Raw genomic sequence first — 16232 nt, 5'->3', positions numbered from 1 at the left:
TAGGATAATTTTGGTCATAAAGTCAGTCTCGTCCAAAACTGAGATTTGCGAAATAATAGGAAAACATTGTATGTGACTGAATGAAGGGTACTCTAACAGATTTCCTTGGTGTGTTTTAATACTGTCCACAGCTGGCAGCACCCAAGTAATAATATATTCAGAGCACAGCTGCATGTGACCCTAATAATGGTCCATTTGGATTGACATTCCATATCTCTATGGGGCTATATAGGGACCGTCAGTAAATTACACACTGTACATGTGACCCTAATAATGGTCCATTTAAATTGACATTCCATATCTCTATGGGGCTATAAATTACTGTACATGGGACAACATTTTAAAAGGTTAATAGCTCCACATATCAATGACTTAAAAATCTCAAATAAACTATAAACTGTAGAAAGTCAAATATTGAAAGCATTTTGTATTTTTATTTTCAAACAATACAAAACATAGACATATTGAAAGTATTTAATGAGACAAAAAAAATGTGCATCTTGAACATTGTGTAATTTATTGACAGTCCCTAACTATCCCCAGATATTTTTTTTATTGAAAGAAATATAAAACGAGCCCAAATCAAAGTGCAGTCGTCCTTTAAATGTGTATTGCATCTACAGGACGTTTTACATACAGGATCTTTTAAATAGAGGATGTTTTCAAATACAGATTGTTTTTAAATACAGGATGTTTTGCATCCACAGGATGTTTTAAATACAGGATGATTAAACACAGGATGTTTAAATACAGGATGTTTAAATACAGGATGTTTAAATACAGGATGTATTGCATCTAAAGGATGTTTAAATACAGGATGTTTAAATACAGGATGTTTAAATACAGGATGTTTTAAACACAGGATGTTTAAATACAGGATGTTTTAAATACAGGATGTTTAAATACAGGATGTAGCACATAGAATGATACATACAGCGCATTCAGAAAGTATTCAGATCCCTTGACTTTTTTCACATTTTGTTACGTTAGTCTTTTTCTAAAACAGATTAAATTGTTTTTTTTCTCCCTCAAGTCCGGGCTCTGGCTGGGCCACTCAAGGACATTTAGAGACTTGTCCCGAAGCCACTCCTGCATTGTCTTTGCTGTGTGCTTGTCACGCCCTGGTCTTAGTATTTTGTGTTTTCTTTATTATTTTGGTCAGGCCAGGGTGTGACATGGGTTAATTATGTGGTGTGTTTTGTCTTGAGGTTTTTGTAGGTATTGGGATTGTGGTATAGTGGGGTTGTCTGGAAAAGTCTATGGCTGCCTGGAGTGGTTCTCAATTAGAGGCAGGTGTTTATCGTTGTCTCTGATTGGGAACCATATTTAGGCAGCCATATTCTTTGAGTTTTTGGTGGGTGATTGTCTCTGTGTTTGTTTGCACCAGATAAGGCTGTTTAGGTTTTCACGTCACGTTTTTGTATTGTTCGTGTTTATCTTTTATTAAAGATGAATCAAAATAACCACGCTGCATTTTGGTCCGCCTCTCCTTCGACGAAAGAAAACCGTAACAGAATCACCCACCACAACAGGACCAAGCGGCGTGGTGACAGGCAGCGACAGCAGGAGCAGCGAAAGGAGGAATGGACATGGGAGGACATCTTGGACGGCAAGGGTTGTTAGACTTGGGAGGAGATCCTGGCTGGAAGAGATCGCCTCCCATGGGAACAGGTGGAGGCACTTAGGAGAGCAGAGGCAGCCGGAGAGAGGAGCCGGCGTTACGAGGGAACACTGTTGGCAAGGAAGCCTGAGAGTCAGCCCCAAAAATTTCTTGGAGGGGGCACACAGGGAGTATGGCGACGACTTCCTGTGCTTACCGGGGGGCTAGAGAGACCGGGCAGGCACCGTGTTATGCTGTGGAGCGCACGGTGTCTCCAGTGCGGGTGCATAGCCTGGTGCGGTACATACCAGCTCCTCGTATCGGCCGGGCTAGAGTAAGCATCGAGCCAAGTGTCATGAAGTCGGCTCTACGCATCTGGTCTCCAGTGCGTCTCCTTGGGCCGGCTTACATGGCACCAGCCTTGCGCAAGGTGTCCCCGGTTCGCCTGCATAGCCCAGTGCGGGCTATTCCACCTCTCCGCACTGGCAGGGCGACCGGGAGTATTCAACCAGGTAAGGTTGGGCAGGCTCGGTGCTCAAGAGCTCCAGTGCGCCTGCACGGTCCAGTCTATCCTCCGGTGGCAGCTGCCCGCACCAGGCTTCCTGTGCGTGTTCTCGGCCCAGTACCACCAGTGCCAGCACCACGCACCAGGCCTACAGTGCGCTTCGCCTGTCCAGCGCTGCCAGAACCTTCCAACTCTACAGCGCTGCCGGAGTCTCCCGCCTGTTCAGCGCTGCCAGTCTGCAAGGAGCAGCCAGAGCAGCCAGTCTGCAAGCAGCAGCCAGAGCTGCCAGTCTGCAAGGAGCAGCCAGAGCTGCCAGTCTGCAAGGATCCGCCAGAGCTGCCAGTCTGCATGGAGCAGCCAGAGCTGCCAGTCTGCATGGAGCAGCCAGAGCTGCCAGTCTGCATGGAGCAGCCAGAGCCGCCAGTCTGCATGGAGCAGCCAGAGCCGCCAGTCTGCATGGAGCAGCCAGAGCCGCCAGTCAGCATGGAGCAGCCAGATCCACCAGTCAGCCAGGATCTTCCAGATCCGCCAGTCAGCCAGGATCCGCCAGTCAGCCAGGATCTGCCAGTGCCATTAACCTGCCTGAGCTTCCTCTCAGTCCTGAGCTTCCTCTCAGTCCTGAGCTTCCTCTCAGTACAGTACCGAGCTACCCCTCAGTCCCGAGCTGCCCCTCAGTCCCGAGCTGCCCCTCAGTCACGAGCTGCCCCTCAGTCCAGTGGGGCCCTTGGTGAGGGTTACTAGGCCAAGGTCGGCGGCGAGGGTCGCCAATCTAAGGACACGATGCAGGCGGACTGAGACTTTGTTGGAGTGGGGTCTACGTCACCGCGCCGGAGCCGCCACCGTGGACAGACGCCCACCCGGACCCTCCCCTATGGGTTTAGGTGTGCGGCCGGGAGTCCGCACCTGGGGGGGTCTGTCACGCCCTGGTCTTAGTATTTTGTGTTTTCTTTGTCCTTTTGGAAGGTGAACCTTCGCCCCAGTCTGAGGTCCTCAGCGCTCTGGAGCAGGTTGTCATTGAGGATCTCTCTGTGTTTTGCTCTGTTCATCTTTCATTCGTTCCTGACTAGTGCACTATTTTTGACCATGGCCCATAGGGGTAGTGCACTATTTTTGATCATGGCCCATAGGGGTAGTGCACTATTTTTGACCATGGCCCATAGGGGTAGTGCACTATTTTTGACCATGGCCCATAGGGGTAGTGCACTATTTTTGACCATGACCCATAGGGGTAGTGCACTATTTTTGACCATGGCCCATAGGGGTAGTGCACTATTTTTGACCATGGCCCACGGTATCAGACCTCAGGATAAGACCCAGATGCAAACAGTTCAAAATAACAAAAGTGTATTGCAAAAACAGGGGTCAGGGTCAGGGCAGAGGTTAGTAATGCAGGGTGGAGTCACAAGGTACTGAGGGGCAGGCAGGCTCAGGGTCAGGGCAGAGGTTAGTAATGCAGGGTGGAGTCACAAGGTACTGAAGGGCAGGCAGGCTCAGGGTCAGGGCAGAGGTTAGTAATGCAGGGTGGAGTCACAAGGTACTGAAGGGCAGGCAGGCTCAGTGTCAGGGCAGAGGTTAGTAATGCAGGGTGGAGTCTCAAGGTACTGAAGGGCAGGCAGGCTCAGGGTCAGGGCAGAGGTTAGTAATGCAGGGTGGAGTCACAAGGTACTGAGGGGCAGGCAGGCTCAGGGTCAGGGCAGAGGTTAGTAATGCAGGGTGGAGTCACAAGGTACTGAAGGGCAGGCAGGCTCAGGGTCAGGGCAGAGGTTAGTAATGCAGGGTGGAGTCACAAGGTACTGAAGGGCAGGCAGGCTCAGGGTCAGGGCAGAGGTTAGTAATGCAGGGTGGAGTCACAAGGTACTGAAGGGCAGGCAGGCTCAGGGTCAGGGCAGAGGTTAGTAATGCAGGGTGGAGTCACAAGGTACTGAAGGGCAGGCAGGCTCAGGGTCAGGGCAGAGGTTAGTAATGCAGGGTGGAGTCACAAGGTACTGAGGGGCAGGCAGGCTCAGGGTCAGGGCAGAGGTTAGTAATGCAGGGTGGAGTCACAAGGTACTGAGGGGCAGGCAGGCTCAGGGTCAGGGCAGAGGTTAGTAATGCAGGGTGGAGTCACAAGGTACTGAGGGGCAGGCAGGCTCAGGGTCAGGGCAGAGGTCAGTAATGCAGGGTGGAGTCACAAGGTACTGAAGGGCAGGCAGGCTCAGGGTCAGTGCAGGCAAAAAAGGCAAAACCGGGAAAACGAGAAAACAGGAGTACAGGGAAAAACGCTGGTAGGCTTGACGAGACAAGGCGAACTGGCAACAGACAAACAGAGAGCACAGATATAAATACACAGGGAATAATGGGGCAGATGGGCGACACCTGGAGGGGGGTGGAGACAAGCACAAAGACAGGTGAAACGGATCAGGGCGTGGCACATAGGCATGACCGATGTACTTATTTCAGCAGTTTGAGTTTGGGTTTTAAGTAGAGTTGTCTAATATTGGACTATTCTGTTGTAATGTTGCTCCTGAATCACTATGAGAAACGTAATAGTTGATTTTGAATGTATTCTATTTACTTTTTGATACAGATCAGGGCGTGGCACATAGGCGTAGGTCACTACTTTAGACCAGGACCCATAGGGGAAGTGTACTACTTTAGACCAGGGTCCATAGGGGTAGTGTACTACATTAGACCAGGACCCATAGGGGTAGTACACTACTTTAGACCAGGACCCATAGGGGTAGTGACCAGGGTCCATAGGCGTAGGTCACTACTTTAAACCAGGACCCATAGAGGTAGTGACCAGGACCCATAGGGGTAGTGACCAGGACCCATAGTGGTAGTGACCAGGGTCCATAGGGGTAGTGACCAGGACCCATAGGGGTAGTGACCAGGACCCATAGGGGTAGTGTATTACTTTAGACCAGGACCCATAGGGGTAGTGACCAGGGTCTATAGGGGTAGTGACCAGGGTCCATAGGGGTAGTGACCAGGACCCATAGTGGTAGTGACCAGGACCAATAGGGGTAGTGACCAGCACCCATAGGGGTAGTGACCAGGACCCATAGGGGTACAGACCAGGACCCATAGGGGTAGTGACCAGGACCCATAGGGGTAGTGACCAGGGTCCATAGGGGTAGTGACCAGGACCTATAGGGGTAGTGACCAGGACCCATAGTGGTAGTGACCAGGGTCCATAGGGGTACTGACCAGGACCCATAGGGATAGTGACCAGGACCCATAGGGGTAGTGACCAGGACACATAGGGGTAGTGACCAGGGTCCATAGGGGTAGTGACCAGGACCCATAGGGATAGTGACCAGGACCCATAGGGGTAGTGACCAGGTCACATAGGGGTAGTGACCAGGGTCCATAGGGGTAGTGACCAGGACCCATTGGGGTAGTGACCAGGAGCCATAGGGGTAGTGACCAGGACCCAAGTGACCAGGACACATAGGGGTAGTGACCAGGACCCATAGGGGTAGTGACCAGGACCCATAGGGGTAGTGACCAGGACCCATAGGGGTAGTGACCAAGTGCCATAGGGGTAGTGACCAGGACCCATAGGGGTAGTGACCAGGACCCATAGGGGTAGTGACCAGGACCCATAGGGGTAGTGACCAGGACCCATAGGGGTAGTGACCAGGACCCATAGGGGTAGTGACCAGGGTCCATAGGGGTAGTGACTAGGGTCCATAGGGGTAGTTACCTGGACCTGTAGGGGTAGTGACCAGGACCTATAGGGGTAGTGTACTACTTTAGACCAGGACCCATAGGGGTAGTGTCCAGGACCCATAGGGGTAGTGACCAAGGTCCATAGGGGTAGTGACCAGGACCCATAGGGGTAGTGACCAGGACCCATAGGGGTAGTGACCAGGACCCATTGGTTTAGTGACCAGGACCCATAGGGGTAGTGTACTACTTTAGACCAGGGCCCATAGGGGTAGTGACCAGGGTCCATCTTCTGCACATCAATCACTCCAGTGTCTAATTGGTATATTGTAATTACTTCACCACCATGGCATATTTATTGCCTTGCCTCTTTTTTTAACCTCATTTGCACACACTGTATATAGATTTTCTTCAACTGTATTATTGACTGTATGTTTTGTTTATTCCATGTGTAACTCTGTGTTGTTGTATATGTCAAACTGCTTTGCTTTGTTCTTGGCCAGGTCGCAGTTGTAAAGGAGAACTTGTTCTCAACTGGCCACCTGATTAAATAAAGGTGAAATATAAAAAATAAGAAATCCCGTCAATACAGGACTAAGATTGAATCCTGCTACACCGGCTCTGATGCCTGCCGGATGTGGCAGGGCTTGAAAACTATTACAGACTACAAAGGGAAACCCAGCCATGATCTGCCCAGTGACGCGAGCCTACCAGACGAGTTGAATGCCTTTTATGCTTGCTTTGAGGCAATCAACACTGAAGAATACATGAGAGCACCAGCTGTTCCGAAGGAAAGATATTCCACAAATTAACTTTTAACAAGGCACACCTGTTAATTGAAATGCATTCCAGGTGACAACCTCATGAAGCTGGTTGAGAGAATACCAATAGTGTTTAACTTCTTGCGTCGAGCCAACCCGGATCCGGGATCATGACTACAGCCTCAAGCCCATTACCATAGCAACGTTAACTATTCATGAAAATCGCAAATGAAATGAAATCAATATGCTAGCTCTCAAGCTTAGCCTTTTGTTAACAACACTGTCATCTCAGATTTTCAAAAATATGCTTCTCAACCATAGCAAACTAGCATTTAGCGTTAGCATTTAGCGTTAGCATTTAGCATTAGCATTTAGCATTAGCATTAGCATTTAGCGTTAGCATTAGCAGGCAACATTTTCACAAAAACCAGCAAAAACATTCAATAAATCATTTACCTTTGAAGAACTTCTGATGTTTTCAATGAGGAGACTCTCAGTTAGATAGCAAATGTTCAGGTTTCCTGAAAGATTATTTGTGCAGGAGAAATCGGTCCGTTTTCTGCGTCATGTTTGGCTACCAAAAAAAATCGAAAATTCATTCATCCGAACGCCAAACTTTCTTCCACATTAACTCCATAATATCGACTGAAACATGGTAAACGTTGTTTAGAATCAATCCTCAAGGTGTTTTTCACATATCTCTTCATGATATATAATTCCTGGAAGTCTCCTCTCTGTCTCAATCACATGGATGAATGCGAGCAGCTTGGAGATTACGCAACAATTTCAACAAAGGACACCGGGCGGACCCCTGGTAAATGTAGTCTCTTATGGCCAATCTTCCAATGATATGACTACAAATACGTCACAATGCTGCAGACAACTTGGAGAAACGATAGAAAGGGCAGGCTAATTCATGGCGCTTTCACAGCCATATAAGGAGACAATGAAAAACAGAGCGTCAAAAATCCTGCTCATTTCCTGTTTGAAGTTTCATCTTGGTTTCGCCTGTTGCATCAGTTCTGGGGCACACACAGATAATATCTTTGCAGTTTTGGAAACGTCAGCGTGTTTTCTTTCCAAAGCTGCCAATTATATGCATAGTCGAGCATCTTTTCGTGACAAAATATTGCGCTTAAAACGGGCACATTTTTTTTTATCCAATAATGACATAGCGCCCCCATAGGTTGAAGAGGTTAAAGCGAAAGGTTGCTACTATGAAGAATCTGAAATATACAGTGCCTTGCGAAAGTATTCGGCCCCCTTGAACTTTGCGACCTTTTGCCACATTTCAGGCTTCAAACGTAAAGATATAAAACTGTATTTTTTGGTGAAGAATCAACAAGTGGGACACAATCATGAAGTGGAACGACATTTATTGGATATTTCAAACTTTTTTAACAAATCAAAAATTGAAAAATTGGGCGTGCAAAATTATTTAGCCCCCTTAAGTTAATACTTTGTAGCGCCACCTTTTGCTGCGATTACAGCTGTAAGTTTCTTGGGGTATGTCTCTATCAGTTTTGCACATCGAGAGATGTTGCCACTCTTCCATAAAGGCCAGATTTGTGCAATATACGACTGATTGTTGTCCTATGGACAGAGTCTCCCACCTCAGCTGTAGATCTCTGCAGTTCATCCAGAGTGATCATGGGCCTCTTGGCTGCATCTCTGATCAGTCTTCTCCTTGTATGAGCTGAAAGTTTAAAGGGACGGCCAGGTCTTGGTAGATTTGCAGTGGTCTGATACTCGTTCCATTTCAATATTATCGCTTGCACAGTGCTCCTTGGGATGTTTAAAGCTTGGGAAATCTTTTTGTATCCAAATCCGGCTTTAAACTTCTTCACAACAGTATCTCGGACCTGCCTGGTGTGTCCCTTGTTCTTCATGATGCTCTCTGCGCTTTTAACGGACCTCTGAGACTATCACAGTGCATGTGCATTTATACGGAGACTTGATTACACACAGGTGGATTGTATTTATCATCATTAGTCATTTAGGTCAACATTGGATCATTCAGAGATCCTCACTGAACTTCTGGAGAGAGTTTGCTGCACTGAAAGTAAAGGGGCTGAATAATTTTGTACGCCCAATTTTTCCGTTTTTGATTTGTTAAAATATCCAATAAATGTCGTTCCACTTCATGATTGTGTCCCACTTGTTGTTGATTCTTCACAAAAAATACAGTTTTATATCTTTTTGTTTGAAGCCTGAAATGTGGCAAAAGGTCGCAAAGTTCAAGGGGGCCGAATACTTTCGCAAGGCACTGTAAATTGTATTTTGATTTGTTTCACACTGTTTTTATTACTACATGATTCCATATGTGTTATTTCATAGTTTTGATGTCATCACTATTATTCTACAATGTAGTAAAAATAAAGATAAACCCTTCAATGAGTAGGTGTGTCCAAACTTTTGACTGGTACTGTACATGTTTCCAACAGACCACGTAGACCCTGTGCCCAAGAATGTGAAGGTAACCTGCCTAAATGATTACCGGCCCGTAGCACTCACGTATGTAGACATGAAGTGCTTTGAAAGGCTGGTCATGGCTCATATCAACACCATCATGCTGGAAACCCTAGACCCATTCCAATTTGCATACCGCACCAACAGATCCACAGATGACGCAATCTCACACTCCACACTGCCCTTTCTCACCTGGACAAAAGGAACACCTATGTGAGAATGCTACTCATTGACTACAGCTCAGCGTTCAACACCATAGTGCCCACAAAGCTCATCACTAAGCTAAGGACCCTGGGACTAAACACCTCCCTGTGCAACTGGATCCTGAACTTCTCAACTCTATTTCTTGAACTTCATTGTTGGTTAAGGGCTTCTAAGTAAGCATTTCACAGTAAGTTCTACAACTGTTATATTCGGCGCATGTGACAAATAAAATGTGATTTGATTGTATTTGATTGATTTGTTACCAGTTGTGTTTAACATTGTTACCGGTCACTTTTTGCACTGAGGTAAGAGTTGTTTATTATACAATATAAAAAACAAACATTTTCAAGACAAGTAACACAACGATCTATCAAACCTAATACTTATTTTAAAAAATGGTTTCTCTACCATCTTATCTGACAGTAAAGAGCCGGTGTAGCTGTGTCTTCCCACAGGGGTGACTTTATGTCTGTCTCCCAGAGGACAGGAGAGAATTAGTTGTGTGTGTCTCACAGCTCACAATGTCCCTCTACCTTTCTCTGTCTCAATCTTCCATAGTGGGCAGGTCAGAATATAGCTCTCTGCCCCAGACCGTGGACAGGTCAGTCTATATCTATCTACCCCAGACAGTGGGCAGGTCAGAATATAACTCTCTGCCCCAGACTGTGGACAGGTCAGTCTATATCTATCTGCCCCAGACAGTGGGCAGGTCAGAATATAACTCTCTGCCCCAGACTGTGGACAGGTCAGTCTATATCTATCTGCCCCAGACAGTGGGCAGGTCAGAATATAACTCTCTGCCCCAGACAATGGACAGGTAAGTCTATATCTCTCTGTCCTCACAGTGGACAGGTCAGTCCAAATCTATCTGCCCCAGTCAGTGGACAAGTCAGTCTATATCTATCTGCCCCAGTCAGTGGACAGGTCAGTCTATCTGTGTCTCTCTGTCACACATTGTCTCTTCTACAGTGGACCTGTAAATCTCAGAGGCCAGTGAACTTGTCACCCTGCCAGGTCCCGTTGGTCTTGTTCAGAGAGGTGCTACTCCCATGTTTACTCTCTCCTGAGGCCTTCATGGCCAGGTCTGCTGCGTCAGCCATCGGCTGCTTGTCCTCTGCCTCCGTCTCCCGGTGGTAGAAGTAGTTGAAGTTGGACACGATGACGGGGACGGGTAGGGCGATGGTCAGCACGCCAGCAATGGCGCACAGCGTCCCCACCATCTTACCGCCCACGGTGATCGGGCACATGTCCCCATAGCCCACCGTAGTCATGGTGACCACGGCCCACCAGAAGCCGTCAGGGATGCTGACGAACTGTGTGCTGGGCTCGTCCACTTCAGCAAAGTAGATGGCACTGGAGAAGAGGATGACTCCGATGAAGAGGAAGAAGATGAGCAGGCCCAGCTCCCGCATGCTGGCCTTCAGGGTCTGGCCCAGGATCTGGAGCCCCTTGGAGTGTCTGGACAGCTTGAAGATCCTGAACACCCTGACCAGGCGGATGATACGAAGGATGGCCAGGGACATGTTCTGGCTGGAGTTCTGGTCCGGGGTGGTGACCAGCTCCGTTACCAAGGTGACGAAGTACGGGATGATGGAGACAATGTCGATGATGTTCATGAGGTTGTGGAAGAAGTTGCTTTTGGAGGGACAGACCACGAAGCGCACAACCAGCTCAAAGAAGAACCAGACGATGCAGGCCGTCTCGATGATGAAGAACGGGTCGGAGAACGTGGAGGTGATGGTTTTGGGTGTGGCCGAGGGCGAGGGCAGGAACAAGGTCCCGAGGCCGCCCAGCGATTGGTTCCCATTGAAAGGCATCAGATGCGTGACGGTGGTGGGTAGGACGGGGTCTAGGGTGTTATCCCTGAACTCCGGCAGCGTCTCCATACAGAAGATGATGATGGAGATAACGATGACAAACACGGAGACCAGCGCCACGCCGCGTGCCGCGTTGGAACTCTCGGGGTACTCAAACAGCAGCCAAAACTGCCGGTATATCTCGTTGGTCGGGAGAGGGATCTCCACTTCCTTGATGAAGCCCTCGTCCTCTCTGAACTGCTCCATGGCGTCGCTCCCCAGCTCATAGAAGACGATCTCATCAGCAAACACATCCAGTGGAACGTTGGCCGGCCGACGGATCTTCCCTCCTGACTGGTAGTAGTACAGGATGCCATCGAAGCTGGGCCGGTTCCTGTCGAAGAAATACTCATTCCTCATGGGGTCAAAGTAGTCCATCCTCTTCATAGGGTCTCCCAGAAGGGTCTCGGGGAACTGGTCAAGGGTTTTGAGCTGTGTCTCGAAGCGTAGCCCGGCGATGTTGATGATGACCTTCTGGTCTCCGTCGTCTAGACCTGTCTTGTCCACGAACACATCCTCGCAGCACTCCTTAGCCAGCCGGCTGAAGATGGTCTCGCTCTGCATATGGGTCTCGCTACTCAGCAGCAACTTCCAGTTGGAGATCATGCTGGCACAGCTAGGACGCCCCCTCCTGCTGTGGGGTGGCATGGCGGGTGATTGGAGAACATCCAGAGTATTGGGGGAGGGGTACGGGCAGGGGGAGGTATTCCTCCTGTGGGAGGAGTGTTCGGAGAGGTAGTGGTGCTGGGGAGTGGATGTGAGGTTGGGCTGAGGGGAAAGGAGGTGGTGGGAGCCGTGGATGGAGCAGTTTTCGTGGAGCATGTCGACCGTCAGGGTTGTGGTCTCGTCCGGGTTGTCTGGGTTACCCAGCTCATCTTCCAGACTTCTGTCTATGTCGTCCAGACTCTCAAAGTCCACTAGAGCCGCCTCCATGGCTGCTACTGCTGGGGGGGCTACTACAACTGCTTATACTGCTGCCACTACTACTACTAATACTACTACTAATACTAATACTAATGTTGCTGCAAGTACACCTAAACCCTGGTCCTTAAAACATGTCCCAGGACACTCAGAAGACTAAAGGTGTAGACCAGGGTAGACTAGTCCAAGAGACCTAGACCCGTAATACAGGTTCCAGAGAGAGGGAGGACAGGAGGTATAGACCAGGGTAGGCCCCTCCCGGTAAGTCTAGTCCAGGAGTGTTAGATCCAAGCCCTCTGTCCAGGTGAGAAGATCCACAGAACGGTAGACCTCAGCTGCCCATCAGAGGGCCAGTGTCTTCCCTGAGATGGAAGCAGTCTTGAGGGTAACAGGGTGATGGGCTTTCCAGCAGTCAACAGATGCTTCATCACCTCTGCGACACACACCCTCTCCTTCTCATACCTGCAGTGGGTGGGGGGGGGGAGAGAGAGAGAGAGAGAGAGAGAGAGAGAGAGAGCATGTTAGTTTGTGTGTCTGACATCTGCAGCACATTCACTGACAGCCCTGTCACCACCGGTTATAATCGCTTGACACTGAAACCCTGATGCTCGGCACACACACAGGCACATTCATTGGAAAACCCACTGATATTACCAATTACATAAATTATTTTGTTCATTGGCAAAATTAGAAAACTTAGGCATGACATGCCAGCAACAAACGCACTACACATCCAAGTATAACAGATACAATTATGAAAGACAAGAATTCAGACTGATAAACAGCTTCAAATACTATCAGACTGTTGAACAGCTTCAAATACCATCAGACTGTTGAACAGCTTCAATCACCATCAGACTGTTGAAAAGCTTCAATCACCATCAGACTGTTGAACAGCTTCTATTACCACACCATCAGACTGTTGAGGAAATATTTGTGGACCTTGCAGCATAATATCAAAGAAGACTCAAGGCTGTAATCGCTTCCAAACGTGCCTGAAATAAAGTACTGATTAAAGGTTCTGAATATGTAAATGTTATATTTATTTTTATAAAATAGTAAGCATTTCGTAAAACCTGTTTTGTCGTTGTCATTATGGGGTGTTGTGATGTCATTATGGAGTATTGTGATGTCATTATGGGGGTATTGTGATGTCATTATGGGGTATTGTGATGTCATTATGGGGTACTGTGATGTCATTATGGGGTATTGTGATGTCATTATGGGGTATTGTAATGACATTATGGAGTATTGTGATGTCATTATGGGGTATTGTGATGTCATTATGGATTATTGTGATGTCATTATGGGGTATTGGGATGTCATTATGGGGTATTGTGATGTCATTATGGGGTATTGTAATGACATTATGGAGTATTGTGATGTCATTATGGGGTATTGTGATGTCATTATGGATTATTGTGATGTCATTATGGGGTATTGTGATGACATTATGGAGTATTGTGATGTCATTATGGGGTATTGTGATGACATTATGGAGTATTGTGATGTCATTATGGGGTATTGTGATGACATTGTGGAGTATTGTGATGTCATTATGGGGTATTGTGATGACATTATGGAGTATTGTGATGTCATTATGGAGTATTGTGATGACATTATGGAGTATTGTGATGTCATTATGGTGACTGACAGAGAGCTCACTGTAGATGTCTGTGACTGACAGAGAGCTCACTGTATACGGCTGTGACTGAGAGAGCTCACTCTAGATGTCTGTGACTGACAGAGCTCACTGTAGATGGCTGTGACTGACAGAGCTCACTGTATACGGCTGTGACTGAGAGAGCTCACTCTAGATGTCTGTGACTGACAGAGCTCACTGTAGATGGCTGTGACTGACAGAGCTCACTGTAGATGGCTGTGACTGACAGAGCTCACTGTAGATGTCTGTGACTGACAGAGCTCACTGCAGATGGCTGTGACTGACAGAGCTCACTGTAGATGGCTGTGACTGACAGAGCTCACTGTAGATGGCTGTGCCTGACAGAGCTCACTGTAGATGGCTGTGACTGACAGAGCTCACTGTAGATGGCTGTGACTGACAGAGCTCACTGTAGATGGCTGTGACTGACAGAGCTCACTGTAGATGGCTGTGACTGACAGAGCTCACTGTATATGGCTGTGACTGACAGAGCTCACTGTAGATGTCTGTGACTGACAGAGCCCAGTAACTATGGTTACTATATCTTATATTCTGTCCTACTCTAGGTCACTCTACTACCGATGAATCCCTCTTTCTCTCTCCTCTCTCGCTGTCTCCCTCTCTCTATATTCCTCTCCTTCCCCCTCTCTCTCTCTGAACCCCCCCCCTCTCTCTCCCAGTTCCCCCTCACCCCTGCTCTATCCCTCACTCTCTCCTCCTCCCCCTCAGTGAGGATTAATGTGGTTTCATTTACAGAAAGATGCCGTTAGATTTTGGAAGCCAGATCCAGCAGATCCAGCACCACCATCTGCTGTCCCCGGACCTCTCCATTATATACCACAGCGGCGTAGGTAGAAATTGTGGCTTGGCATGAGTAAAAGTGACTTGGACAACATTTTCCAGACGATATACAGCAACAATACCCTGACATATTTCAGTGAAAATGAGTGCAATCACATTGCATTACATAATCCCCTATACAGTGGACTTTGAGGTTCTGGACCGGTTCCAACCATATTTCTGTGACCAGAGTAACATCAATAGCTGTACACTCCCTAAAAGCACTGGTTGTCCAGATTCATATGTGCTGTTGCAAGCGCAGCTGTCAGGTTCATAGACCAAGGACATTGTCTATTTGGATATGTAGCGTCACATCACATTTTCTGGCCTATCCGTACAAAGGGACAATTTCCTGTGCATGTGAACCTCGTATCTGCGCCGCAATAGTGCATATGAAACGGGAGCGTTCTTATTTTAGCTCAGTGAACGGGAGTCGAGCGGATGAATCGATAGAAGTTTCATCTCAGATGGATTTACAGCTGTCAAGAAAAAATACAAAATAATTTAGTAGAATTTAAACAAGACCACTTTCTCTTTTTGTTCTTAAAGCTGAAGTTGTAACAAAGTTGAAAGGAGTCTGCACACACTCGAATGGTGGCTCTGCTCCGCTCAATGACATTATCGATCATAGTCTGCTGATGGTTATGTGTTATGGCTTTTCACCCCCTACTATATTGTGAATAAAGAGCTACCTTTCTAACAGAACACAGAGGGTGTTCTTTAATGGAAGCCTCTCCAACATAATCCAGGTAGAATTAGGTATTCCCCAGGGCAGCTGTCTAGGCCCCTTTCTTTTTTTCAATCTTTACAATACAGGGTTACTCCAAGCAGTTTAGTCACCGTCACCATCCTCAATTCCACTATTCCATTATTTATTACAAGATTCAGTTGAGATTTTGGGTTTAGTGAAATGATTTGTCCCAAATACAAACGCTCTTAGTTTCAAAGCTGAAGTTGTAATGAAGTTGCAAGGAGTTTGTATGGACGTTTGGTAGAAATGTCTCTCTCATCAGTTAGATGAAAGTGTCACTAAGTGTGATCATATATATTTGACTGTTATAAGAAATGTGAAATCTTATTGTACGATGTTTATTAATGTGATTGTTTCAATATTTAGAAAGCATTTCAGAAATGTTCTCACGGATCCCTACGGAGCTGTGTCCTTACGAACACCTGATCCCCATGTCCCTGATTGTAACTGTATAAATGTGCCCTTTGGTTTCCATTGGGCTGTTGGTTTTATTTTTTATTCCAATGTGTCACACCCTGACCTTATAGATCCTTTTTTATGTCTCTATTTTGGTTTGGTCAGGGCGTGAGTTGGGGTGGGCATTCTATGTTTTGTGTTCTATGTTTTCTACATTTACATTTACATTTAAGTCATTTAGCAGACGCTCTTATCCAGAGCGACTTACAAATTGGTGCTTTCACCTTATGACATCCAGTGGAACAGCCACTTTACAATAGTGCATCTAGGTCTTTTAAGGGGGGGGGGGGGGGGGGGAGAAGGATTACTTTATCCTATCCTAGGTATTCCTTAATATTCCTTTCTATTTCTGTATGTTTGGCCGAGTGTGGTTCTCAATCAGAGGCAGCTGTCTATTGTTGTCTCTGATTGAGGACCATATTTAGGTAGCCTTTTCCCACCTGTGTTTTGTGTGTAGTTGTTTTTTTTGTGTCTGCACCAGACAGAACTGTTTCGGTTTCGTTCGTTCTCTTTGTTATTCAGTGTTCAGTTCTATTAAAATATCATGAACACTTA

At 47.1% G+C, this 16232-nt stretch overlaps 1 protein-coding gene across 2 annotated transcripts; it reads right to left on the bottom strand.

Annotated features, from left to right (window-relative positions):
• Positions 1-9627: 9627 nt before the first annotated feature.
• LOC115124941 (potassium voltage-gated channel subfamily A member 10-like) lies at positions 9628-11979 on the bottom strand. 2 transcript variants are annotated; one of them, XM_065006118.1, is made up of 2 exons: positions 11848-11979; positions 9628-11769 (listed from the first exon to the last, which is right to left on the bottom strand). In XM_065006118.1, the coding sequence occupies exons 1-2, from the start codon at positions 11977-11979 to the stop codon at positions 10174-10176; spliced, it is 1728 nt and encodes a 575-aa protein (XP_064862190.1). In that variant the 3' UTR covers positions 9628-10173. The 2 variants fall into 2 exon arrangements, with proteins under 2 accessions (XP_064862190.1, XP_064862189.1); XM_065006117.1 differs by having other exon boundaries at positions 9628-11979.
• Positions 11980-16232: the final 4253 nt, after the last annotated feature.

Source organism: Oncorhynchus nerka, linkage group LG20 (genome assembly GCF_034236695.1).
Source record: "Oncorhynchus nerka isolate Pitt River linkage group LG20, Oner_Uvic_2.0, whole genome shotgun sequence".
NCBI classification, from domain to species: Eukaryota; Metazoa; Chordata; class Actinopteri; order Salmoniformes; family Salmonidae; genus Oncorhynchus; species Oncorhynchus nerka.
The sequence above is the reverse complement of the archived record's forward strand: the minus strand, read 5'-3'. Positions and strand labels throughout refer to the sequence as shown.